At 35.8% G+C, this 27,433-nt stretch overlaps 1 protein-coding gene across 1 annotated transcript in view; it reads left to right on the forward strand.

Annotated features, from left to right (window-relative positions):
• The first annotated feature begins 3,225 nt into the window (after positions 1-3,225).
• Positions 3,226-27,433, forward strand: part of LOC103255181 (usherin) — a 465,104-nt gene continuing 440,896 nt past the window's right edge. Inside the window, exons 1-7 of the mRNA XM_008053149.2 lie at positions 3,226-3,286; positions 3,737-3,867; positions 11,792-11,918; positions 14,176-14,277; positions 16,436-16,615; positions 17,664-17,794; positions 23,075-23,348. Coding sequence (XP_008051340.2) covers positions 3,226-3,286; positions 3,737-3,867; positions 11,792-11,918; positions 14,176-14,277; positions 16,436-16,615; positions 17,664-17,794; positions 23,075-23,348 — 1,006 coding nt within the window. The remainder of the gene's footprint in view (positions 3,287-3,736; positions 3,868-11,791; positions 11,919-14,175; positions 14,278-16,435; positions 16,616-17,663; positions 17,795-23,074; positions 23,349-27,433) is intronic.

Here is a 27,433-nt window from a genome sequence, read left to right on the forward strand (position 1 = left end):
GACAAGCATCTGGCTCAAAGGATGGGATTTACTTATGCCTATAGCAATGATTAACTAATTGTAAAAAATATGATGTTTTTGTAAATGTGTGTATTTTAAATATCCTTATAGAGTTCATGCAAAAGATAATCATTAATTATTTATTTTGGTAATGAAAAGAGAAAAATGACAAGATTGAATTATTTGAAAAAGCTGTGGGAAATTCTACCATCTACCATCAAATAAACTTGCCCTTCACTATATCTTTCCTTCTCAAAAGAAATTTTTCTAGATCTGTGTAAAGTGTTATAGTTGTATTTCTTTGTTATATAAGTGTAAAACTTGAAAATAAAGTGTTGTGTTTTTGAAAAACATATGTACTTGCATATTTCTTGGATAACATATAATTATTAATTTTTCCCAAGTATAACTTGGCTAAATGTTCCTGTAGTTCTTATTCTGATTCATTTTCATTCACCAGATTTTTTCCCCTGAATTAAAGATAAGTAATTGTTTTCCCAGACTGAGCAATTATTGATATTTTCTAACACACAAATTCTTGCTCATAGTCTCTTTACTGCCACATAGATGCTTCCAACACACAAGAGTTTGTTGTCTTCACATCTCATATTGTAGCTATTTTTGTGAAATAACCTTGAGCTAATTTTACAGCAATAGTTTTAACAATAATATATGACACCAAATATAAGATCAAAAAATGGTGACAGAAAAATGAGACTTCTGAAGGAGAGAGCTACTCTGAACCAAAAGGAGAGATGCTTAAGAGAAGAATTGGTAGAAATATAATTGTTCTCTGGTCAGATTGTAGACTAAGCTTTAACTATGTCTATGCTTTTGGTGGTGGATGCCTCCTTCTACCTCCATGATCTACCCTAATAATGAATTTTTATGTTTCCCATTTATTTCTTTATCAAATTTTTCTGAGTACTCTATACCCACTTTCTACTCATTCATTTCCTCTGTCCTTATGAGCCAGCAGCTGGACTCTGGCCATTCTGCCCTACTGAAAGGAGATTATGCCATTGCCAGTTCCATTAGATTTTATTCAAGTCTAATTATAGGAAGAGTTTTCACAGTTAGGTAACCTTGCCTTCTTAATGTTTTCACTTGTCTAGGCTCTCATTTTGCAATATTATCTTTATTGTTCTCACTTTATTGTTGTCCTTCTTTTTCCCCTTTTCTTAAATGTTGGCACTTCCCACAATAGTTCTTTTTGTCTCTGCATTCTGTTTTGAAGACATGGCTTCTTGTTTTTAAGACATGGTAAGTGATTGCCAATTTATTTTCCTAGCCCCATCTTCTCTTCTGAGATTTAGTTTCTCATTTCTAAGTGATAAAGTTTTCTACATCACTACCATAAACTCAGTGTACTCAAAACTAAACATAATCCCTAACCTCAACTATCTTTTCTTATCTGACATTTCTATTTGTATTAATAATAGCTCCTTTCCCTCAATAATTGGTGAAAAGAATTGTCTATTTTGCCCCTACAACATCACTGCATATCAATATATCTTAATGTATCTCTTCTGAAATGGATAGAGTTCATCCTTTCAAATCAGTTATTTGTCTGCCTTTAATTAAAATTCTTATTATCACTAAATCACAGTGATCTCCTAACTTGTTTCTCTGGACCTAAATTACCTGTGTCCTCTATACATTCCACCATCAGTTCGGTTGCCTTTGTCCTGACTTTGGCATCCCATTCCTGTCTTCCACTCAATAGGATGAGTTTCAGACTGGCGACTCAATCTTTTGAGTCCACTTATTAGGATAGGAAAGAGGAGAGCAATAAGTCTAGTAACTGGGGTCCAAGCAAGTTCAACTACTGAAAAATGATTTGTTAGGGCAAACAATCCTATTTCATGGATTGAAAGAATTGCCAGGAAAGACCAGCCTCTGAATCTAGCAGCAAGATTTCTTTCTTTCTTCAACATCTAAGCAGGCAGGAGAATAAGAGAGTATGAAGCAATGAGATAACGAAATGACTAGGATATGTGTGTTAAAAAGAGCCAAGAGCATAAAGCCTAGAAGCTGGAGATACAGAAGTCAAGGACAGGACAAATTCGTCATTTTGGAAAGTCTGATTCCCGCATCCCAATCTTGCTTTTGCTAGTGGTAAGGGAATGGCCCTCTGAAGATACTTAGAATACAGTCATCTTTTCCATCCTGCTTTCTCAAGGCTAATTGTTCATGGCATATGGGCTAAGGTATGATCTCGCCTATTTCTCCAGATTCATCTAACATCCTCCTTCATATCCAGCCTTCCTCAATACTTTCCATGCCTCTAGGCCTTTGTGTGATTTCCCCCCAATTATTTTATATTATCTAAAAACAAGCTCAGGCATGATGTTCTCTGCAAAAACTTCCTCAATTCCTTTGAATCAAATTATATCTCGTATATAACTGTATACCAGTTCATATGGTTTTCTTAGTTGTCTTTTTCTCAATAGCACTTAATGTATAGCACTGACTTGTTAGTTTTCTTTACTGGATAGCAGAGAACTCTACAAATGTTAACATTCCATAGATGCATATTGAAAAAAATGACAATCCAACACTCACCAAATGACTTCTGCTTTCCTGCTTTCAAATCTTTGCTAAAATTTCTCCCTTACCTCTAACGTACTTCTCACCTCCTTTCCCTTTATTCAGACTCTCAGACTATTTACCAAGTACACCTAGATGAATGAGACAAGGTTCCTGAGGTAGTTGCAGTCTACTGAACCCAAATTAAATACCCCTACCTATATAGGACCAGTGGTTATCAGCCCAGTCAAAAGGGAATTCTCTCTCCTTTAATTTTTCATATCCTGATTGGCTGTATTTCTACTTAAATCAGTATTTATTAATTACTCAGTACTGTGTTCTTGAGCTGTTATTTTATTTTCTTGTATGTTCTTGAGCTCTCTTTAGATTCTCATTGTATGATTTGTCTTTTAAGACATACATACATTTTATATTTTCAACTAAACTTGAAACTATTTGAGAACATTGTGTCTCTTAAACATTTTTGCCAGTTTCAGTACATTAAGGAACATGCCTTACAAACCCGAAGAACTCCTTAGTTTGTATTGAGTAAGTGGATTACTAGAAATAGTGGAGGTGAGGCCACGTGGTGGTAGCAAGAAGGCGTTTGTAGGACTGTCTCAAGTTGCCCCTGCTTCCGGAACTGGGGAAATTTCTATGAGACAAGAGTATTGTAATGTTCTGTATAGGGCTAGTATGTGGTCTGAAGGGTTAGTAAAGAGTGAAATTCTGAAGTCTGCAAACCATTTGGTTACAGGTATTATCGGGACTTTCCAGTATTAGCTTCTATTACTGGACTGATTCTTTAAACTTCATAAATATTTTAAACAAGGCCCCTGTGTTTCTTTTACTTATATCAAAAACCCATTTATTTTTATGACTCTCTGATAATGTTTTCACATTGATACTCTGAGTATCCAATTTTGGGTTGACAATATGTCTTTTTAGGTTGATGAGTTTTGCATAAATTTAAGCTTCATTATATATTGATTAGCAGGAATGCAGGCTCAAGGTTCCAAGTACTGGTTGGCATTTAAAATGGGATATATTTAAAACCAAGTGACTGGGACCATCCCAGTACATTGCTGTGTATAATTTCCTGACTGTACTCACTACATCATAAATAATAATGAAAGTAAATGTACATTTATCAGAAAGAATCAACAAAACCCCAGCACTGATTTGCTGATCACACTTGTCTTACCAGGCATTAAGGCCAGCTTTCGAACAAGGGTGCCTGAAGGTTTGATTGTCTTTGCAGCATCACCTGGCAATCAGGAAGAGTATTTTGCACTTCAGTTGAAGAATGGACGTCCTTATTTTCTTTTTGATCCTCAGGTAAATGAGAAATTCGTAGAGTTAATATTTGTAAGAGTTTAGTAGGTGCCAGACACTGAGATAAATGCTTATGTTTTCACATTGAATCCTCATCAAAAACTTATAAGGTAAGTATTATTATTATTCCCATTTTGCCATAAAGAAAATGAAACAAAAGTGATGTGACTTGCCCGCAGCTAAAATAGCAGCTGTAACTTTCAACGCAGAGCTGACTTTCTCACGTAGTTTAACTGAGAATCTATGCTCTTAACAACCAAAATGCTACCTTATAATGAATATTAAACATTTTAAGTAAATTTAAAGAGACCTGTTTTTGTTTTTCTTAATTTTCCTATTTACTTTTTCTTAGCAAAAGTTATGTGTTCCTTCCATCTCTCTTCCCTTTCTTCTCCCTCTTACCCTCCCTTCCTCTCCCCTTTTCTTCTGTTATTCCTTCTTCCTGTCTACCTGTCCTCCCTCACTCCCCTTCCCCCTTTCTTTCTTTCTTTCTTTCTTCATTGTTTTGCCAACATATATTTAAGTGACTATCAGGTACTATTGTGTTGGGTGTTGCAGACTACAATAGTTTTAAAGTCACATATGAGCCTGTCCCTATGAAACAACGTGGAAAGTATAAATACAATCATTCATTTAATATATTTATGCATTTTGTGATATATGTGTGAGGTGTTATGTCTTATGTGAACATAAAATGAAGAGTTCTTTGAGTTGTCGCTTTTCTCAAAAATGTGATATTTAACTGAGATATAAAACAATGAGGAAAATTTAGTTAACATGAGCATATGTCTTTATATGAGGGTATTTGTTTGAAGAGAGGCAGGACAGGGAAGATACTGATGAAAAATGAGGGAAGATGCTGGGAATAAAGTTCCTAACATAGCAAATAGCAAATGTCCAGTGCTTGGGGGTGGACAATAACATGGCACATTCAATACATTGAGATACATCAAATATGGCTGAAGAACAGAGAATAAAGGCAAAGGTAGAAGCTTGAAAAGCTGAGTAGAGAACAAGACATTTAGAGTCTTATAAGCAAATGTGAGGTTGTAAATTTTTCTAAGGGCAATGGGAAACCACTAAACAGCTGTCTTCACTTTAATTAAACAATAAGTAAGCAATTGATATTAGGTATTGTAGGAGGCCTATGAGTAAGCCTATGTAGTAGGCGAGAAATGAGTAAAGCTAAATAAAAGATGGGTTTTTTTTTCTGTTTCCTCAATTTCTCAACTTAAAACTGACAATCTAAATTATGTTATACTTGGTAAATTATTTTTTTACAAAATATTGGTAAAGTTGGCATAAATTCTCCCCTTATCCAAGTTGTGTCTGGGATTATGGGCTAAGAGCTAGTGGTGAGGATCACATCCTCATGTACCCTGGAAGCCCACTGACCTTGGAGAGGAAAGTCAGTACCTGCTGGACCAATGGTATCTAAGAATCTTGCCAGCCTCAAGACACAGGCTGAGTTCTTCCTGCCTTATAAAGCTAGGAGAACCACAAGCTGGCCACTAGAAAGACCAGGACAGAAAAATTCCCTCTTGATGTCTTGATAGGGGCCTGATAATCCCCTGGCTAGTACACTGTAGGTCCTCAGGCACAAGGATTTCTGAGTGTCCCCTGAAATGCATCTCCTTAAAGTTTGCCAACAGGAGGACAGTGAGTAAGCAAAAAGAAATAGCATCTCACCTAAGCAGGTATAGCAGCCAGAGAGAAAGAGAGAAGCAGCAGATATCACAGAAGGCAAGGCAGATGGCAAGTGAAAGAAAAAAAAAATCAGTTGAAATTGATTCTATTACAGAACTGAAAATATTATTTTTTATTTGAAAACCTTAAGTAGATTAATTAGAAGAGAGATACTTCGAGCCTCAGATTAGTAGGTCAGAGATAAAGTTGAAGAAAGCCCTCAAAATTCATAATAAATATATGGAAAATAAGAAATGTAGATGCTACTAATATTACTAAGAAGAGATTCAGAAGGACAATGAAAAGCACATGGACAAGAAAAAGGATAAGAGACAATAATAAAACATGAAATAGGAGAAATACTCGATTTAAGAAAGATTTATTGAAAGAACTCATCAAGTTTCAGTCAAGATTACTCAAAACTTATACTTCTATGAGACCTCTTTGTTCCAGGCATTATTTTAAGTGCTCTCTTTATACATAAATTTGTGTATGCACACATACATACACACCTTCTCTCTCTCTCTCTCTCTCTCTCTCTCTCTCATTTGAACTTTTCAATAACTATGTTGTAGACACTCTAAATATTCCCATTTTACAAGTGAGGAATCGGAGTCACAGGTAAGTTGATTATCCCAAAGTCACACTGACAAATGACCAAGCCAGCTCCAAAGACCATAGTTTTAGCTATAATGCTGTACTGCTTTTATCATGTAGGAAATTGTTTGTTGATATCCAGGGATCCAGGAAAAAATTGGCACCCAGGAACCATATTGGAAAGAAATATTCCAGCCAGTAATCTAGCCAAAAGGAAAAGAAACAGAAATAAAAAGGAGCAGTGGTGAATAATAAACCTAGCAATATTAAGTTAAACCTAAATATTTAATGACAGAGTGACTAGAACTGTATTTTACAGTGCCAAATAGAAGAGAAATATAGCAAGTGCAAAAACAAACTTAATAACTGTTGCTAAAGTTAGGAAGTTTCTAAAGTTATCAGCTTAGTGGGGGGTAGCAAGACATCAGTAGATACATATATATATATCTACTGATGCCTTGTTTTCATAAAATAAATAGGGCAATTGTTTGATTTTAAGTATTGTGGGAAAAAATAAGCTAATTTAATAGAATAAAAATTGTCCACATAACATTTAGATAATAAGACGAAAAAAGAAAACAAGTGATAAATTTCAAAAACAAGAAAAATCCAGAAAAGAAAGAAAATGGATAGTACAGTAAAATAGAAGCGTGTCAATGAGGAAGACAAATCTGGCTCTGCTCTTTCCCCTTCAACCTGTTAATATCTGTGGATATCCAGGGATCTGGGGATATTTAAGAAGAAACCAGAGGGAGAAAAATCTTTACCATATAACCACTTATTTATAGAGCTTTAAAGGATACAAAGTGGATTCACATGAATCATCTCATTTCATTCTTAAAGTAGCCACTTAAAGTAGGTGTGGTTTTCATCCCTGCCTTAGATCAAGTTGCTTAACTAGGGTCGTATGGTGGTTTAGGGATAGAACTAGCATGGAATTTAGTTAATTTCATTCAGTGAAACTTTGTTAAGAATGTATAATACTCTACAGTTAGGCACTAGGAACACAAATGAACAAAATGCCACTCACTAGAATATTGACCACGGGCTGTTCATCACAGATTTTTGAGTATTTAATAAACATACATACACCTACATACACACACACACACACACACACACACACACACACACACACACACACACACACACACACACACACCCTAAACATATGGGACAATCTTTGGAGAATCAATTCAAAAATGATTTCACCACATCTGAAGCATGAATGCCATCTCTTTTGACATAAGTGTTGTTTCTTTATCTAAAGGATGTGGTACCTTAAGACGCTGCAGAATAGGAAGGTAAAGGGCTCAAACGACAACGCTTAACTCTATTCAACCACTGATCGTATTGTTGTAGTCCAGAGAATGGATGCCAGGAAACTCTAGGTCTCATTTGTTTTCATCTGCTTTACAATGATCAGATGGTGCAAAGCATGACAACAGAGTTCAGGGAAACATTCACAAGGCATTGCCCATCATCTCTGCTCCTTACCCTTCTCTCTCAAACAATTACTTAGAGTACTCATCACTGCCACTAGCTTTCCCAGCTGCCATGCCCCTACTCTGTATAGCCAGGTCCTAACCTGTATACGTCATTAGTAGGTGCCAGCCAAGTACTAATAAAATTGTTACAGCCCAAAGTTGAAGGACTGAGGGGAGTAGGAAGGTTTTAATGACGCCTGGTAGGTAAACTTTTTTCTGAACTATTATGTCTCCACAAAGTAAAAACTGAGTTTTCAGCAAAATGATAATTTTTTTTTTTTTAAGTAGGGTATTGGTCAAGCAAGATGGCCTTAGGATATATTTGAGAAAATGTAATCAGATATATTATACTAAGTGCTCATGGGTCATGATGCTGTGTGTATCTGAAACAATGAGCTCACACTAGCAAGGGCTGTGTCCTTCCTTATCCTCAAGGAATTAATGCTCTAATACAGGTTAACTAAACATTTTTTTTTTTTTGAGTTGGAGTCTCACTCTGTCACCCCGACTGGAGTGCAGTGGCCGTTCCCGGCCACCGCAGCCTCGACCTGCTGGGCTCCAGCGATCCTTCCGCCTCAGCCTTCCAAGTAGCTGGAACTACAGGCACGTGCTGCCACGCCCAGCTCATTTTTGATTCATTGTAGAGATGAGGTCTCACCAAGTTGCCCAGGCGGGTCTCGAACCCATGGACTCAGGCAATCCACTCACCTCAGCCTCCCAAAGGCGCCGGATTACAGGCTGAGCCACCAAGCCCAGCTAAACATATTTTTTAACCTTATAATGAAGTCCCCATTTATTTATAGACAAAGAAGTGTTGAAACTGAAGGGATGGTGAAAATTTTGAATATTATTCTAGTTTGGTCTCCTTTAGATATGATTATATCTTCTTGTATGAAATTAGAGCTACCCCAGTTTTAACGATATAAAGAAGTTTATTTCATATGCCTCCCACTGACAGGAAAATTATTAATATTTTAAATACGTTGAGTACCACTTTAAGCCAGTTTTTTCCCTTTAATCTTTAAATAAGGATGAGATTATCCAGTGGATATTTTATTGTACTCATCACACAAGTAATTATGTGCTTAATGTATCTTTCTTATTAAACTGTACAATACTGTGAGGGCAAAGTCTATGACTGCTTTGTTCAAAAATACATTCTCAGGACTTAGCACCATCCTTGGAGCATAGTAGATGCTCGATAAATAAATGGCTGTCGACATATTGGGTGGCAGACTGACTCAATAACTAGTGACATAATACTATTAATAATGATTGAAGAAAATTACCCATATTCTGGGCTAACATTTCCAGCTTTCAAATGATTATATAAAAACATAGTTATTTATTTAAATTCATTTGTTGGATACTTTGACTTTTATCGGAAAAATAAGTTGGTTGTTTTAAAATTACCGTTACTGAATTCATTCAAAAATAATCAAATTTTGAATTATGAAAAGAATAATTTAAGGAAATTTTAGTTATTGTCTAGCACATATTCTGGAAATAACTTGAGATCATCATGTACTTTGCTCTTTTAAAAAATCTTAATAAACTTGAGTAATAAATATAACAGGATTATCCTACATAGAGGCTATTGGTACACAAATTTATTTGGCTTCTCTCATAATTATTCAAAGCATTCTGTTGGATAAATGTTTAGGGGAAAGGAGAAAGATTCTTTATAATATATAAAGTTGGAAATGTGTATATTATGGAATGGACACTTGGAGTCACTGTTAAAAGAACCAATAAAGAAAAGTTAACTCCTGTGTTTAAATGTTGTATTTTTTTGGTCCAACAAATAGCTATAATCATATCATTTTCATTTTATTAAATTTAATTTTAAATGGACTTGATTTTTTTTTAACCAAAAATGACCCATATTTATCCCTTAAATGTTCTATGGTTAGTGATATTAACAGGAAATTCACATCATGTTCTAGTGTCACTCAGAAGGAAATTGTGAAAGTGAAACATTCGAAAAATTCTGAATAGCATCTATTTAACGTGTCTGATATTTTACAATGGAAAGAACAAACTGCATAATATGACACCAGAATTTAGCACAGAATTATTCTTTTAACATTGGTGGGGGAAAATAATCTTAAAAATAATAGTCTAAGTTCCCCTGAGTATAAAGTGAGTTTGGCATACTGAGGCGGTAGGTTGTGTACTTGAACTTGTCTCCAATAAATATGATTTCTGATGTAGAGAACTATTAATGCTTCAGATTGTTGCCAAACAAAATATGAAGAACCACTTACTCAGACACCTGATCTTTAGAATGCAGCATCGTTTGTAACAATTTTAACGCTAACTAAGTACACTTTGATGAGACAGCATTTAATAAAATGCTCATTAATTTCATCATTAGCAAGGGTATGCTAAGAAGTAAGCCAGTTTCTTATGTCACGCCCAATTAGCATCCCATGCTAGTAATCCCATTAGTATTGTTGAATTCACTAATGGAAAAACTAATGGGCATGCTACCAGGGCACATTAATTGGGCACGACACCAGTTCTGGTTTTAATTATTAAACTACGATAATGAAATGTGTGTTTGTAAAATATTAAAATGTTGAAATAGGGTTGAAGAAAATAAAAGAGTATGTAGATAAAACAGATATAAGAAAAGTCAACCTACAAAAACTTAAAGACTAGAAAATCAACTTAACCAACTGGTCATGTTTCTAGCTGACTGAGCTGTCTCTAAAAGTTGGAATATTGTCCACGTGAGAAGTAATACTCTCATACTCATGGGAAATTAAAAACCGTTTTAAAAAAATTTAGTAACATGGAATTCTGTATGTCATGCATGTTGTCAAGCTCTTGATGAAGCTCGACAAGAGCCAATTAAATGTGTGGAATGGACATGTTATATCACAGAAGCTACTTCAGGGAAAGATAAACAGAAATCATACTAAAGATGGTATATTAACTTTGCATTTTTTCAATATAAATCTTCAGGTCTGTTACATCAAACAATGATCTGTTTTCTCTTTTTGAAAAACAATATAGAACAATTATTAGAATTTGGTGAAAATTTCAGGTAATTAAATAGTTTTTGTAATATATTGGCCAACCTTATTTTTGCTTTTAAAAAATTTTATTAGAATGAGGTTTATTATTTCTAAGTAAATAAACAGAAATTTGTTTTCATTTAGAAGGGGCAGAATAATTTTCTGTTTATTTCTTAAAAATAGTAGCAATAGTAGATGTTGGTGACTAAATTGATATATCTTTTACTTAGTAATATTTGCTTATTCACACTAAAATTATTACCATTGGGTTAACCATAGCATACTGAAAAAGTATTCACTTGGCTTGAAAGTGCTAAAATGGAAGGTTTCTCTTCTGTTTTTTTCTTTCTCTGTTTTCTTATCCTTACTTCTTTTTGCTATTCTCTGTTCTTAATATTTCCCATTTCATGGATTTTATCCACTTAGGAATACATTTTTAACTGTAGTATTATTACCTTACTTAGAGATATTAGTATTAGATTTTTCTACTACAAAGCATTGTGTACTAAGTTTAAACCCATACTCATGTTCAATGTATTAATAACTGGCTAATTTTCAATGTGAATCTCATTCTTTTTATTGATAGTTTTGTGAAAGTAAGAGAAATTGCCTGACATCTCTCTATCTTTAGAACCTAATTTTGTCACTTGCGCTAAGAGTCAGTGGGTAGAGCCAATTTTGAATAGTATTTTATTACTACTACGCAGTATGTCCAAGTAATGAGTGTGCATGTGTACCTCTGAATCTAAAATTAAAATTAAAAAAGTAAATTCTTTTATTTCACATTTCTGCCTTGAAAATTAAAATTTTAAATTTTAGACTAGAAAACCTATTACCTTTTTGATGAATACAAGTACTCAAAATGCAAGGGTCTTTTTAAAGAGATTCTTAATCCAAAGAAAAGTTCTTTTCAGATGTGAGCTATATGGTATTCAGAGAGATACATCCCAGGAAAGCTGGAATTGATGTGAGATAACAGCTTTACATTTGAATTCTGTTTGACATATATACATGCTTGTAGCAGGATCATAATATTGAAATTTTTAAGTTGGTTTATAACAAATATACAAGCATGTATTTGTTGTGTGTATAAACCTTTATTTATTTGCTCATTCATTCATTTATTCTCCTAAGGGGTCATCAGTGCAAGTTACTACAGCTAATGATAATGGCAAAAAGTACAGTGATGGAAAGTGGCATGAAATAATTGCCATTAGGCATCAGGCTTTTGGCCAAATCACTCTGGATAGGCAGTATACAGGTGAGGCCTTCTTTTATATATGTAAATAGCTCTATTTATATGCCATTGTTGCCATATTTTTCTGTTTATATTCCTATATCTCTTTTTTCACCATCATCTCTACTCAATTTTATCTAAATTGCTGTTGAATTTGCCTTCAGGATGCTCCTAAAATGATGAAGTCTGGCAACCAGTTTCTCATCCATGCAAGGTTTCAGTAAAGCAAAAATAAGAGCAAAACCACCAGCAGCTGATCTTTTTACAATTCTCTACAGTTAGCAAGCGCTTTTGATTGTATTCTCTAACGTGACTTTTGACCTTCAGAAGGCAAATAAAGTAGAAGAAAGCAGATATTATCTGCATTAGAGATATGGAAACCAAGGTTCAGGAAAAGTTAATAATTTCTCACAATTTACAGTTGATAGGCAGCATTCTTGGAACAAACACCCTATCTTTGCATATTTTAGTTTTCTTTCCACCCTATCCTATATACCATCCTTATGTAATTATAAAATGGTTTATATATATATATATGATACAGGCTTTTATTAAATCATTTAAGAGATTTGTAATTTTAGTAAGCATCTATATTGTTCCAGTATTGTTCTAGATACTTTGGATACAAAGAGCAAACAGAACTATGCAGAATTTACAGTTTGGGGAGGAATAGGTGGTACAATACAAATATTAAGCAAGTATCACGTGGTAGTAAATTCTGAGAATGAAAAAGCAGGATAAGAAGGAAAGTTTTTGTGTTTGTGTGTCTGTGTTGGGTGTGTGTGGCTGTGTATGTGTATTGGGGAAAGTACTATGATTAGAGGACTGTTAGGGAAGCCCTCTGCAATAAGGTGACATTTGAGCAGGAACTTGAAAGGATGAAGGAGCAAACCATGCAAATATCCAGGAAAAGGGTGTTTCAGGTTAAGGGCACAGCAGGATCCCGGCCCTGAGGCAGGAGCATCCCATTTGTTGCATGTCAAAGACCAAAAAGGAGGCCAGTGTGGGAAAGAGGGAGTGAAAGGGCTAGTGATAGACATGAGGTCACAGAGACTATTAGGGTCCAGATTGTGTAGGGCCTTGTGGACTGTCACTTTGAAAGAGGAAAGTCATTGGAGGATTCTGAGAGAGGAGTGACATGATATGACTTCTTTCTTTGAAAAGATCACTTTGGATGCTCTGGTGAGAATAAATTTTAAGGGGAATGAGGGTGAATGCATGGAGACCAGTTGATAGGCTTCTGCAGTAACTCTGCAATCGTACAGACAACACATAACAGTGACTTGAACCAGGGAGGTAATTGTGGATATAATAAGAAGTGGAGGGATTTTGTTCTATTGAAAATGTCAAAATAACAGGATTTGGTGATGATGAGATTGAGGTGGAGCAGGTATTGGAAAACTTACTTCCTGTGAACTAAATCTAGCTCCTGCTGGTTTTTATAAAGTCTTACTGGAGCACTACTACACCCATTCCTTGGTATATTATCTATGATTGCTTGAGACTGAATAGTTTACAACAATACTATCTGGCCCTCGACAGAGTTTACTGGCCTCTGATCTAGACGAAGACTGCCAGGTTGGGGCCTGGGCAACTGGAAGAATGGAGCTCCCAGTAGTGCAGGACTGTGGGAAAAGGAGATTTGGAGAGAGGCATTCGAAGTTCAGTTTTGAACATGTTAAGTCTGAGATATCTACAATATCTTGATATCCTAGTACAGATATCAGTCAGGCTACTGGACATACAAGTCTGAATTCAGAAAAGAGATCCAGACTGGAGGTACACATTCAGAATTGTCAGGTAGAGATGGTATTTAAAGCCAAGGGACCAGATGTAAGTAGGGCGAATTGGAGTGTATTTGTCTCTGGCAAAACAAAAACAAATAACTTTCTCTCTCTTCCCAAAGAAGGAAAGAATTAGATAGAAATTTTAACAGGGATTGGCGTTGTTATGCCACACGAGAGGCAGGCCTCTCTGGCCTTTGGCCCTGGTAGTTAACACTGGTGCCTAGCCTACTATGCATTCCTCTAGAGGATAGAGTGTGTCTGTACAGGTAGTGAAAGATGGAGGTCTTGGAGGAGGAGATGTGGGCCTTTACAGTGTCAGGATGCTGGGATGTTGAGGAAGAACCAGTGAAGAAATGCAATGAGGAACAGACAATAAGGAGAAAAGAGAACCCAGAGAGTGTTTTCCCAAAGCCCCATGAGGGTTTCATCGTTTGTCAAGTTAGTAGAAATGGAGCATCCTGCTGAAATGGTACTTCTCATCTTCCTTTCTCTAGGTTCCTCTGTTACCCTGAATGGTAGTACTGTTATTGGTGATAACACAGGAGTGTTTCTGGGAGGGCTACCACAAGGTTATACCGTCCTAAGGAAAGATCCTGGTGAGTTTAGTAAGGTATAGAATTACATGTTGCCACCAAAACTTAGAATAGACTTGATTTACATTATTTTAAAGTATGAATATGCATTATTTTCTGTGTATGATATATTTTCTATATCAATGTATCAAACAATTTCCTTTATGTCTCTACTTTTTTAAAGGAAGCATGAATTCCATACTACTTATATTTATATTATTAGTAACCAGTTTTTGGTATATGAAAGGAATTCATTAAACTTTTATTGAAATGAATTATATTAATTTCAGTCAAAGGTATGTTATTTTAGGACTTATGCGTAGATTTTTCTAAGATTTTAAGTGGAATGTAAGACAATGCAGAAATGGAAAACTATGGACTTGATTTATACTCCAAATAGGGTGAAGAACATCCCCTGATGTGACAGGTACTAAACCAACCCCTAGATAGTTATAGATAAATAAAATGTGGTCTTTGTCACAAATAAAGTGTTTGGGCATATGAACAGATAATTTCAATCTAATGCCATAGGTGTTGTAATTGAACTATAGACAAAGCAATTCTCATATTTTAGGACAAAAGCACAAAAGTGCATCCTAAAATGAAACTAGTAAAAACTAACATAAATGGAATTAACCTTTAGGCAGAAAAAGAAAATCCTTCAAATGTAATGCTAACAATTCTAGAATTGTTTTCCAAGTTCTCATCAAGGATCATAGGGTGCCTCCCAAGTCTCTCCTAGAAGTTGAAATATAACTACGTAAATATTACAAATAAGCTAAGACCCAGATAAGTATAATTTGTTCATGGGTGATAGTCTTCAGAGAATCATGATACATAAGATCAAAAGGAATGAAATGTTTTCAGTGAATTTTGGAGAGGGCTATGTTGAAATTCTCAAGGAGAGAAGTCTAGTTGAATCCTCAAGAATGATTATAGCTACCTCCACATTAATGTCTCTAAATTAGAGAAGGTTTTCAATGAACCACTTACACTGGTAGAGGAGTATTCACACACACACACACACACACACACACACACACACACACACACACACAGTCTTTGTTTTAGATTTTTGCTCTTCTGGGCAATGGTGTGTTCAGATACCAGAAGAATACCTTAATACCAAGTACCTTTCTGTAGAAGACACATATCCATTGTAAATAAATAATTTGGCAATGTGCATATAAGTTGGCCTTGTAAAACTGTCATAAACTCAAAGCTGAACACTAAGCTTTTCCCCATAGGGAAGGGCATGGCTTTATGAAATGTGATGTCAGCTGCATGTGACCTCTCTCTTGATTTTTTTTTCTAGCTCTTTCTAATTTTCTCATTTGCTACCTTTTTCACTCAACGCTTTGTTATCACTTGGTTTTCTATACTTATAAGCCCCACATCTACCTGATATGCAGAGTTCAAAATTTAATATCACCACTACATACGTTTTCAAAAGTGAAATCAAATTATTGATTCATTAGAATAATAAACTGGTTCATAATGATGAGAGAAGTAAGATATAAACTATCAATTTGATAGAAATATTCCTTTCAAAACTTACATTTTATGGTACTTTATTTTTGAAGCTAGTGGCAGATAAAATTTCCCTATTAGTTCAAAAGACAATATTCTTGCTACTGCAAAACCAAGGTTTCTGCATAAACATCTGTTTCTGTAAATATTATGGGTTTGAACCAGAGCTAAATATTTGCTACCATTTACCCAAGCGAGTAGTATGGTGTTTACGTGAGTCATTAAGAAACTTACAGTAGCCGGGCTTGGTGGCTCAGCCTATAACCCTGCGCTTTGGGAGGCTGAGGTGAGTGGATTGCCTGAGCCCGCGGGTTCGAGACCTGCCTGGGCAACTTGGCGAGACCTCGTCACTACAATAAATCAAAAAATTAACTGGGCGTGGTAGCGCATACCTCTAGTCCCAGCTACTTGGAAGGCTGAGGCGGAAGGATCGCCAGAGCCCAACACGTCGAGTCTGCGGTGGCCGAGAGCGTGCCACTGCACTCCAGTCTGGGTGACAGAGTGAGACTCCAACTCAAAAAAAAAAGAGACTTACAGTAAATAGGTGGTGAAAGCTACTGCCTATTTCTTAGATTTTAATGGTGCATAAAATTAATTGCTTGAAAAGAATCTTTCAAAATGCCTATTTATTGATATCCATCTACTCCTGCAGAGATAATTCAAAAGGGTTTTGTGGGCTGTCTCAAGGATGTACATGTTCTGAAGAATTATAATCCCTCTGCTCTTTGGGAGCCTCTGGATTGGCAGAGTTGTGAAGAACAAATCAATGTGTATAACAGCTGGGAGGGGTGCCCCACTTCATTAAATGAGGGAGCCCAGTTCCTAGGAGCAGGTAAGGCTCTAAAACAGACAACAGTGGTCATTTAAAAGTATGTTCTATCCTAGGCATAATTTAATCTCTCCCGTCTGATTATTTTGACCTCACAGGGACTAGTATCACAAAAATGCCTATTTATTCCATGATGAACATCAATATATCCTCAATGTCTAAATATGTAATGTAAATTATAAGACGTGTAAGTGTATATCCACATGCAACATCTCTGGTGGAGTACACAGTTCTTGGTTTACATATGTTAGTATTACCAATGTCTATTTGTAAACCAGTTGTTTGGAAATTAGCAGGCTGTTAGAGATACACTTACAATGCACTTAGAAAGATATTTTAAAGGAGTTTTTATTTACTAGGTTAATCCACAAATACATATTTAGCTCATTACATGGTTGAACTGTATCCTTAAGCGTAAACTTTCAGCTGTGTAATGAGTTAAGCAATCCACGGAGGGAGAGCTGGAGACTGAAACTGCCATCTCTGCCATTGGGAGGCATAGTGATCATCCATGTCTGACCCCTCTACCCCATAGTCTCTGCCTGGTTAGCCACTTAGTAGAAGGCAGAGAAGGAATATGGTAGCTTGGTGGACATGATATATTCTTCAAATAAAAGCCCACCTCTGCCTCCTACAATTTATAACTAAGTTACATCAAGATGCTTAAACTGTCTTTTGAAAAGAAGAACATATGATATTAATAATATCATCATCTATGTACTTTTTCATTGCTCTTTTCTCATCAATGTCATTCGAGGTTTCTCTTAGTCAGGGCAACCACTTATTGTTAATACTGATATGAAACAGTAATAATCTTACATAAAATAGCCTATTACATGACTTAGAGAGTAAATGCCCCCCTCTTAAAAGGTTTATCAGATTCTTTCTGACACTTCTATACAAATACAAAAGAGGTTTCTTAACACTAATTTGCATCTTTTGTGAGAGATTTACTCACTGACAACATACATCCTAGAGTTTCATAGCACTCTTACAATGTTGACAATATTGCATTACATGTGCTAATATGTATTTATTTTTATCTTTAAAGGGTTCCTGGAACTTTATCCATATATGTTTCATGGTGGAATGGACTTTGAGATTTCCTTTAAGTTCAGAACTGACCAATTAAGCGGATTGCTTCTTTTTATTTACAACAAAGATGGACCTGATTTTCTTGCTGTATGTTAATTAATTTAATTATACTTCATTGAAATTTCTTACAAACTCACTTTGATTTCATTTTTTTTGCAAGTTATATTTAGTTTTGAAGTCCTGTGAAACATTTTATACTTTAGGATCATGGTGATCTTTTTAATGATAATTAATAATGTAAAAATTATAATTTTAACAAAACAGACTAGATATAAGGAATTAAGAAAATCCACTTTAGTTTCTCAATATACGAAAAATACTTTTCTCATTATCTTTTTATATAAGTTTCAAAAATATATATATAATATGAGGAGGGACCCAAAAAACAGAATTATCTTTTTGGGGAGTGAGCCCCATGTAATACTGGCTTCTCCTACTGGGTGAGTATTCTAGGAACCCATCAGCATCAGTGTACCAACTAGTGTTGTTGTGAGAGGCTGCATTCTATTTCAGTGAATTTTTTGGAGATTCTTTCAATACATTTGCCCATTTCATGATGGGTGATTTACACCAATGACCTTCCCACTCCATGTTGAGTGTTCAGCAGTTTTTGAACAAAAGTGACATGACCTCTATACCCTACCCGCCCTATGTACCCGATTTCACCCTGAGCAACTTTTTGTTTGTTTGTTTGTTTCCCTGGATGAAAAAAGTCCTCAGAAGGAAATGTTTTGCCAATGTGAAAGAGGGGAAACAAAAAACAGCATAATCACTAAAGGCATCACAATTGACAAGTTCAAAAACTGGTCTGAGCAGTGGAAAAAGCATCTGAATAGGTGCATTGCATAAATACAGAGAGTACTTTGAAGATGACTGAAGTTTAAACATGTAAGAATATATATTTTTTTATAAATAAATTCTGAAATTTTTTGGGTACCCTCTTGTACATATTTTATATTACATATATGCAGTAAAATTAATAACACAATGAGTATTCATGAAACTAACCCCTCAACCCCAAAACTAAAATATTAAAGATTTTTTAAAAATCTATCTATAAGTTGTCTCATTTCCATCTCCCTTCAGAGGTGATATGTAATCAGAATTGTGTGTTTATGCATTTTTATAGTTTGAACACCATATATAAATGCCTAAAACTAATTATTTTTAAAATTTCTGTAATCAGAATTGTGTGTTTATGCATTTTTATAGTTTGAACACCATATATAAATGCCTAAAACTAATTGTTTTTAAAATTTCTAAAATTGGTCTTATATTCTGTCTTCAGGCAACTGATTTTTGCACTCAACATTGTTTCTAAGTCATTCATGTTTCTATGTAGGTATACATTTTCATGGCTATGCAATATATCTTTTATCAATGATATTTCCTTGTTTTTGCTATGCTGAATAAGACTGCTATGGACTTTTTAGAAATACATTTCTTTCTGTAATTTCAGTGGGCAAATGTAACTGCTTTTACTTGTCTTTAATTATTCAGTCAGATACCACTGTAAAAAATAAATATGTTATTAAAATGTTAATTTTATAAAGTTCTTTTGAGGAACTGGCATAGAATCAAGAGAAAATTATGGACATCTTACCCTCACATTCTTGCTATCTAGGCACAGAAGTCATTCAGCATAATGTTGTTTTGTGCCTGTATCTTTGTGTGTTTTGGAGGGATCTTGTTGGTGGTGATATTTATTTTTATTGCACTGTGATCTGAGAAGATACAATGGTATTATTTCAATCTTTGAAATTTGTTCACACTTGATTTATATCTGAGAATGTAATCGATCTTGGAGTATGTTCCATATGCTGATGAGTAGAATATATACTCAGCAGATGTTGGGTGAAGTGTTCTGTAGATGACTATTAAATCCATTTGATCGAGTGTCAAGTTGAGGTTCTGGATCTCCTTGTTGACTTTTTGCCTTGAAGATCTACCTGTAGCTTTTAGTGGGGTTATTTGGGTCTCAATTATGATTGTATTGGAGTCAGTGTCCTCTGTTAGTTTACTTAGTAGTTGTTTTATAAAACCTGGTGCTCCTGTGTTGAGTGCATATATGTTTAGAATAGATACTTCTTACTGGTGGATTGTGTCTTTTATCATTATGTAGTATCCTTCTGTGTTCTTTTTAACTTTTGATGATTTGAAGGCTGCTTTGTCTGATAACAGAAAAGCTACACCTGCCTTCTTCTGTTTTTTGTTTGCCTGAAAAATCATTTTCCAGCCTCCAGTTTTGAACCTGTGGGTGTCCTTTGCAGTGAGATGAGTTTCTTGGAGGTGGCAGATTGTTCGATCATGTTTCTTTATCCAGTTTGCTACTCTGTGTCTCTTCGGTGACATATTTAGTCAATTCACATTCAAATTGATTATTGAAATACAAGGGTTTTTCCATGTCCTAGGGCTCTTAGAGGTTTATTTGTTTCCTTTTTACTTTTGTATTTATATATGTGTGTATTTCCATTTTTGTGAGTGTTCTATATACTCTGTTAATTCTGTGTTTGCCTGTACCTTTGTGATGTGTATCACCATTCTTTTTTTTTTCTTTTTTTCTTCCTAGTTCAACACCTTCTTAAGAATTTCTTGAGGGGCTAGTCTGGAGACAGCATATTCTCTTAGGGATTGGTTGACTGGAAATGATTTTAGTTCTCAATCAATGATGAAGCATAGCTTGGCAGGATAGGAAATTTTTTGCTAGAATTGCTTATCTTTAAGACTTCAGTCTCGTCTGGCTTGTAGTGTGTCTGTAGATAAGTCTGGAGTGATTCTTATGGGTCTTCCTCAGCAGGCAGTCTGACCTTACTCTCTTGCTGTTGTTAAGATTTTTTTTTTCTTTCAGCCTAATTTTGTGGAGGCGGAGTACTATATGTTTTGAGGATGGTCTTCTCATAGGATACCTTGCAGGAGTTCTCTGAATCTCTTGTGCTTGAATGGTCACCTCTCTAGAGAGATGTAGGAAGTTTTCTTGTTCCATGGTGTTTTCTGTTTCCATTTCTGCTTCAGGGATACCAATCAATTATAGATTTGGCTTCTTGACATAGTCCCACATCTCTTTCTTTTTGTGCTTTTTTCTATGTTTTTGACAGACTTGGTTAATTCCATATTTTGGTTTTCAAGTTCTGGGTTTCTTTCCTCTGCCTTGCTTCCCCTTCTTCCTATGCTTGTTACTGCGTTATTAATTTACAGTATAATGTTTTTCATTTCCATTTTTTTCAGAATGGGCTTTTTTTTGAAATTGACCAACTCTGCTTTTACTTTCTATATGACTTCAGTGAGTTTCACTTTTAGTTCCTCTTGGTCTCTGTTCATTTTTGCCATCCAATATCTGATTTCTGTAGCTGTCATCTAGGGCAGGTTGTTCTGAGGGGTTTCCATTGTTTGTGCTCTGATAGCTGCTTTTTTAGGCACTATCTCTTTAGGACTCTGAGGGTTGCCTGTATTTTTTCATTGCTTTTTCCTCATTTTTGACAGTCATTCTTTCACTCTCTATAATTTCTCTTTTGATTTGATGTTCTGAAGCTATTAAATTACCTTCTGTTCTGGGGTCCTTTCTGTAGTTCAATATATGTCGCTCAGTGAGAGAAGAAGGGGCATTCACATCTGCTTCTTGTTCAGGTTTCTGTCACTGCAGAGTTTCTCTCCTGCTGCTAGCCTAGTTGGACCAGCTTTCAGCCCTGACTGCTAGCACTCTGTGGATAGTGGGGAGGGGGGGTGGCTCTCCCATATGCTGTCTGCAGCATACAGCCCAGGATACTTCCCACTGAGAGAGCCCTTTGTTGTCTTTCCTCCCTGTTCAGGTCTGCACTCTGCTCTTGAAATAGAGCAAGTTCTCTGCCATGGAGGGAGAAGGGGGTAGTACTGCCCTACTGGGATGCAGGGTTTAGAGGGAGTTCTTTCTGATCTTGCTGGAGAGATAGCTGCCAGCTGCTGGCAGTGCACATCAGCCAGGTTCACTCTGCCAGCATGCCCTCCCTGCCCATGAGCCACCAGCCTGGTGGGAAGCTGTACTCATGGCAGCTGACCTAGCATGGGCCTTTCTCCCATTTTGCTTGAACTGTGGTTCTCTGCCACTGCACTCTGCCCTGAACTTCTCTTGCATGGGACTGATGACCTCTGCATGGCTCAGAGTGGGGTAAACCATCCCAAAGCATCTTTGGCTCACTCACCCACTTTTGGCCACAGGGCAGGACTTCCATTCTTCTCTGAGCCTGGCACATGATGGAGGATGTGGTACCTGGATTCCTGCATCCCCTGTCACTTTCTAGTATCTCTGTGTTCAAAGAGACTTTTGCTGGGTGGATTGTTTCACTCATCCAAAAGTGTTTGAGGTGTCTCCATCTATGGACTGCTAGGTCCCTACTCTCTGTCTGTCTGGATCAGTGAGAGAGGTGCTGATCTGCTGCTCCATGGTGACCATCTTGGATCTCCCTTTTCCAATGTTTATCTTAGTGTAGCAGGTTTATGGAGCATAATAAAGACCTAATTACTTATTGAATAAATGGATAGACAAATGAGCCACTGTTTACCTAAGGTACTTCACAAAGATGATATTTTTGTAGAAATGTTAATGTTTTTATCTGACATGATTTAATTTGTTCTAATTGACACAACTGATCTCAAGTTTTCAATAATCCTATTATCACTTATTAGATTTCTAAAAAAGTAAAGCATAGTAGGTAAAATAATTATCATGTAACAGACTGAAGGAAAAAAAGTATGAATTAATTTATTCTGCCCTGAAAATCTCATTGAAATATGTTCACATTAAAAGTGGTACAGTATTTCTAATAGAATACACATAGAAATAATTATATTAGTTAGAGATTTAGAATAAAACTGAAATACTAAATAAAAATTTATCTTACAAATTTGAAATTGAGCTCACTAACCTTAATCAAGCCTGACATTTCATTTTCTTATTGTCTTGTCTATTTTCCCCCACATTAAATTGATATATGAAGTAGTATTTTCTCATTTTTCTAAAAACTCAAAGTGTCATCGTTCAAACTGTTCTGTTCTCTTCAGTCATTCAGTCACTTATGCTAGGGTTTAATCTTTTAACTATGTTGCACACACACAAAATTTCTAGATCTACATAACATTGCATTACATCGTATAATTATTACTGGGTATAATTATTTTTTACTTGATACAACATCCATCGTGTCAATTATATGCCTGCAAAATATTCATTATACATTGCTCCAATTCTGCTGAGCATAAAGTAAAACATTTCTATAGAGTGCTCTCAGAGAAATTTCTTGCTTTTCTTCAAGAAATTGACCTTCTGCTTTCTTCCAAACTGCCATTCTGCAGCTTTTTTTATATAGCTATTTTCTTTTTTAATATAAAATACAGATGGAGCTGAAGAGTGGAATATTGAGCTTCCAGTTAAATACCAGTCTTGCCCTTACACAAGTGGATCTCTGGCTGGGACTGTCTTATTGTGATGGAAAGTGGAATAAAGTAATTATTAAAAAGGAAGGCTCCTTCATATCAGCAAGCATGAATGGAATAATGGAGCGGGCGTCAGAGTCTGGAGCCCAGCCACTGGTGGTGAATTCACCAGTCTATGTGGGAGGAATCCCACAGGAGCTGCATAACTCTTATCAACACTTGAGTCTGGAACAAGGTAAACTCCATCTAGAGGAATTCACAAATCGATACAGCTCTGGTCTTGCCAGGTTTTAATGGTTCTGTGTTTTAAGATATAGTAATAGACTTAGGCTAATAGCTACACCCACTAATACCCCCTGTTTTGAAAAATTTTAAGCCCTACAAAACAGTCAAATAGTCCTTCTTCAAATACTTTTGTATGTTGTTCTTAAAAATGTGCTATCGCCGGGCTCGGTGGCTCAGCCTGTAATCCTGCACCTTTGGGAGGCGGAGGTGAGTGGATTGCCTGAGCCCGCGGGTTCGAGACCCGCCTGGGTAGCGAGACCTCATCTCTACAATAAATCAAAACATCAGCCAGGCATGGTAGCGCATGCCTGTAATTCCGGCTACTTGGAAGGCTGAGGCGGAAGGATCGCCGGAGCCCAGCAGGTCGAGGCTGCAATGGCTGGGAGTGGCCACTGCAGTCTGGGTGACAGAGTGAGACTCCAACTCATAAAAAAAAAAAAAAATGTGCTATCATTCTATTTATTATAGACATATTTATTTCAACATGTTCTCAGCAAGTAGTAATTAATGTAAACATATATAATGTGAGAATATATTTCCTGATATGCTTTTCTCAAAAACACATATGGTTCTGGTTCTTTTTTATAATGATCATTACCTGTATTTAAGGATGAGAAAAATAGGTTGATGTACACAACTAGAAAAAATGGCAAATAAATTAATTTTTTTGTTTTTCTTTGACATAAATGCTAATTTTCTCCACACTTTTTAGTAGAAATTTTATGCAAAAAAAGCACATGAAAGGGAGTGTTTGGTTGACTTCCAAACATACTTGGGAAATTTTGCATATTTTTTATTATCAATAACCTTCAGAGAAAGAAAATGTGCATTACTTACAACTAAAGCAAGCATTTAACTCGTAAGTTTGGATGCATTCAGAGAAATTATTAACTTAAAAAGGCTAATATCTAAGTGCATTCTGTGTGGCAGTCATGGTTCTAAGAACTGTACGTGAGAATAAGTTGATCAATTCTCCATAACAAGGTCTGAGTTAGGCATTATTATTCATATCCCCATTTAACAGATGAGGAACCTGAATAACAGAGAGGAAAGTAACTTGCTTAAGGCCACATGTCTAGTAAGCAGATAGTAAGACAGTAAATCTGTCTCAGGCAGCCTGATGTAAAAGTCTACTCTCCTTTTCACAATCAAGTGTTCTTTATGGGCATTGGCTGACACTTCTTCTCTACAAAGTGGGGAAAGCACAGTAACTTCCAGCAGGTGACCAAGCAGGCCAGGCTCCCGTGTAGAAAATGTTCTCCACGTACTTCAAAATCTATGTACCATGAATAGTTAAAATTTCCATGAAGCAGTCTTGCCTATTTGGTAAGTACATAAAGATTTAAATACCTTTGAATAGAAAATATATGGCAAGCTCTTAGGAGACTTTTAGAAGGGTAGTAGTAAGGAGTTAATGAATAACTGGGGTGTAAGACAGTAATGACATTTTCAAGGCACTTAAGATGTAACAGCAGCTAAAAATATTACATTCGTATAAGAGCTTCTCCGGGTTTTCAGGTTTCTGAGGTTAGAAAGAACTTGAAAACCGTTTGTATGAGTGAGGTTACTCAATGCTGTTTACATCTAGGAAAAAAAAAAAACTTCCCTATTCAACCTTGTTCTTTGAATTATACCTACACCCATTACTATTGATGTTCTAGAGACGGGACTAAAACAAATCATAAGATGATAATGACAGAAGTTTAAAATATTACCGTAGGCCCAAGGGGAATAATTTTACCTACACTATCACTAAGGCTGTGATACTGAAAGATATTTTATTTATGGGTAATACTAAATTTTTATCAGTGCAGTATCATCCGTAGCTCAAAACCACTGAAAAAATATTGAAGCACAGTAGCTGGAATGTAGTAAGAAGTCCAAATCAGCTATTTTTATTTTTACTATTGATGGTACAATGGAATCACCAGAATTATTAATAATATTTAGTAATAATAGGATATTAAAAATGCACATGTTTTGACCTCCATTTCTTAAAATTGTGACTCAGATGCTTTGAAAGACACTGATCTATATTAGTAACTGAATGTTTTATGCAGTGATCAGGGAGAATATTCACAATATAGAGGTACAGTATGCATGTAGTCAATTGCAATTAAAATGAATCATGTTCACTTGATGTATTTCTTTCCATCCATTATCAATACTTTTAAAATCTTCATCCTTTTCTATGCTTCTTAATTAGCACTTTTTTTCAGAAGCTCTATTTTGTGATCATGTTAATACTATTTGTTTTTCTTATCCACTAACATTGTAATCTTCCTCTAAAGTAAATACAAAATTAATTTTCTTCGTTGTCTTGTAAGTGTGGGCAACATAATTTGCTGAAGATTTATCAGCCCAGATCATAGGAGTTTTTCTTCTAGGAACTATGACTTAGGACAATCACTTATACCTAGGTTAGGCATAACTGGGCCATCGCATATGGTATCATATGTTATGCTCTGCTCGAAGACCTCCACTGAGAGAGAAGCAATAGGGCCTGGAACCAAGCCTGCCTGCCAAGCCAAGTGCCCTAGTGTGGTAGTGCCTCCCCTCGAGGAAGCACTAATGCTTTTCTGGATTGTCAATGTAGAACTCTGGGTCACCTGTAATTTAGAGGCCTGAGGGTGGTAGGGTGGTGTGGGACTGGTAAGAGTAAGGAATATTTTTTGATTCTCTCAAAGGCAGGGGAGCCAGAAAAAGGATGAATTTCCACTCTTCTTACAACCATGTTCTTCCCCTCTTCTTATCCTCACATTTCATTCAAATGTTGAAGGTGGCTGGAGAGTGTTTCTGGTGCTAATGATTTGAAAGAATGGTGCAGACTTCATTAAAGCAAGCCCAGTGGTCTCTACCAGAAGAAAAACATAGCCCAAGGCCAGAGGACCACACCCTTAGGAGGATTAGTGTTTACAAACCACAGTTTATAGCTCTCTGGACCTTTCTCTTTATCTCCAAAATGAAGGAAAACTATTTCTGTGCCCTTTCTCAAATTTAAAATTCCATCTTGTGAATTAATTGTTATGGCAATTCTTTCTGTTAAACTTTTAATTTTTTGGAAATGGTGGTGAAATATACATAACATAAAATTGACCATCATAACTGTCTTTAAGTATGCAGTTCAGTGGCATTAAGTACATTCACATTGTTGTGTAGCAGTCGCCACCATCCACCTGCAGAACTCTTCATCTTGTAAAATTCAAATTACGTAGTCCTCAAACAATAATGTGACAGTTCTTATAACAGCACTTACTTGTTTGCCAAGCTGCCTTTCTAGCATTCTCATTTTTTTGGTAGGAAGATTAGGGTATAGAGAAGTTAGATAATTCAGCTATGTGCCATCAGAAAATTACTGCTGGTAAAGAAATTAGAATTCTTAGCTTCTGAATTTTCCAGCAAATGCTTTTATAGTGAGCTTCATTGCTTTCAATTCAATTCACCCAACTTATTGAGTGTCTACTGTGTGTTTAAGATAGACTAGCAGTATTGATCAGTCGGGCCTAAAGAAATGTGAATAATAGCAAAATGCATTTAAAAGGAAATAGGCTGCAACTTAATGTGTTGGAAGACATAATAAGACATCATATAAATGCTGAAGAATGCTATATGGCCATTGTTATTATTAACTTATTTTACTGTTAGGTGTTGCATTTTGTTTTATTTTCGTTTCCTGCTGCTGTGCTTTAATCTTGAAAAAAACTGATCATGTATTGAGGGCCTTTCAAACTTTACATGTTTTGTTTAGAAAGAGTGTATGTGTGTGCTACAGCAATCTCCAACTCAGTCCTGTTTGCCCCAATTTCATGCAGTTTTCTGAAGAGAGTACTGCCAAACTTCATTGAGCTGATCACTGTTTACACAAAATAACATGAAATTCAAAGCAGCTGCTATTCGTGGCTGACTGGATGCCTTTTTTGTATGTTTTCTTACAAAAAAAGTAGTGAATACTATAAATTCTTTTCATCCACATTCTCTGTTCAACTTCACAGAACTGTACTGCACAGTGGTTGTTCTAAGGTCACCTGTGTAGAA

This window comes from Carlito syrichta, unplaced genomic scaffold (assembly GCF_000164805.1).
Source record: "Carlito syrichta isolate Samal-C Ts95f unplaced genomic scaffold, Tarsius_syrichta-2.0.1 Scaffold287916, whole genome shotgun sequence".
Classification (NCBI taxonomy): domain Eukaryota; kingdom Metazoa; phylum Chordata; class Mammalia; order Primates; family Tarsiidae; genus Carlito; species Carlito syrichta.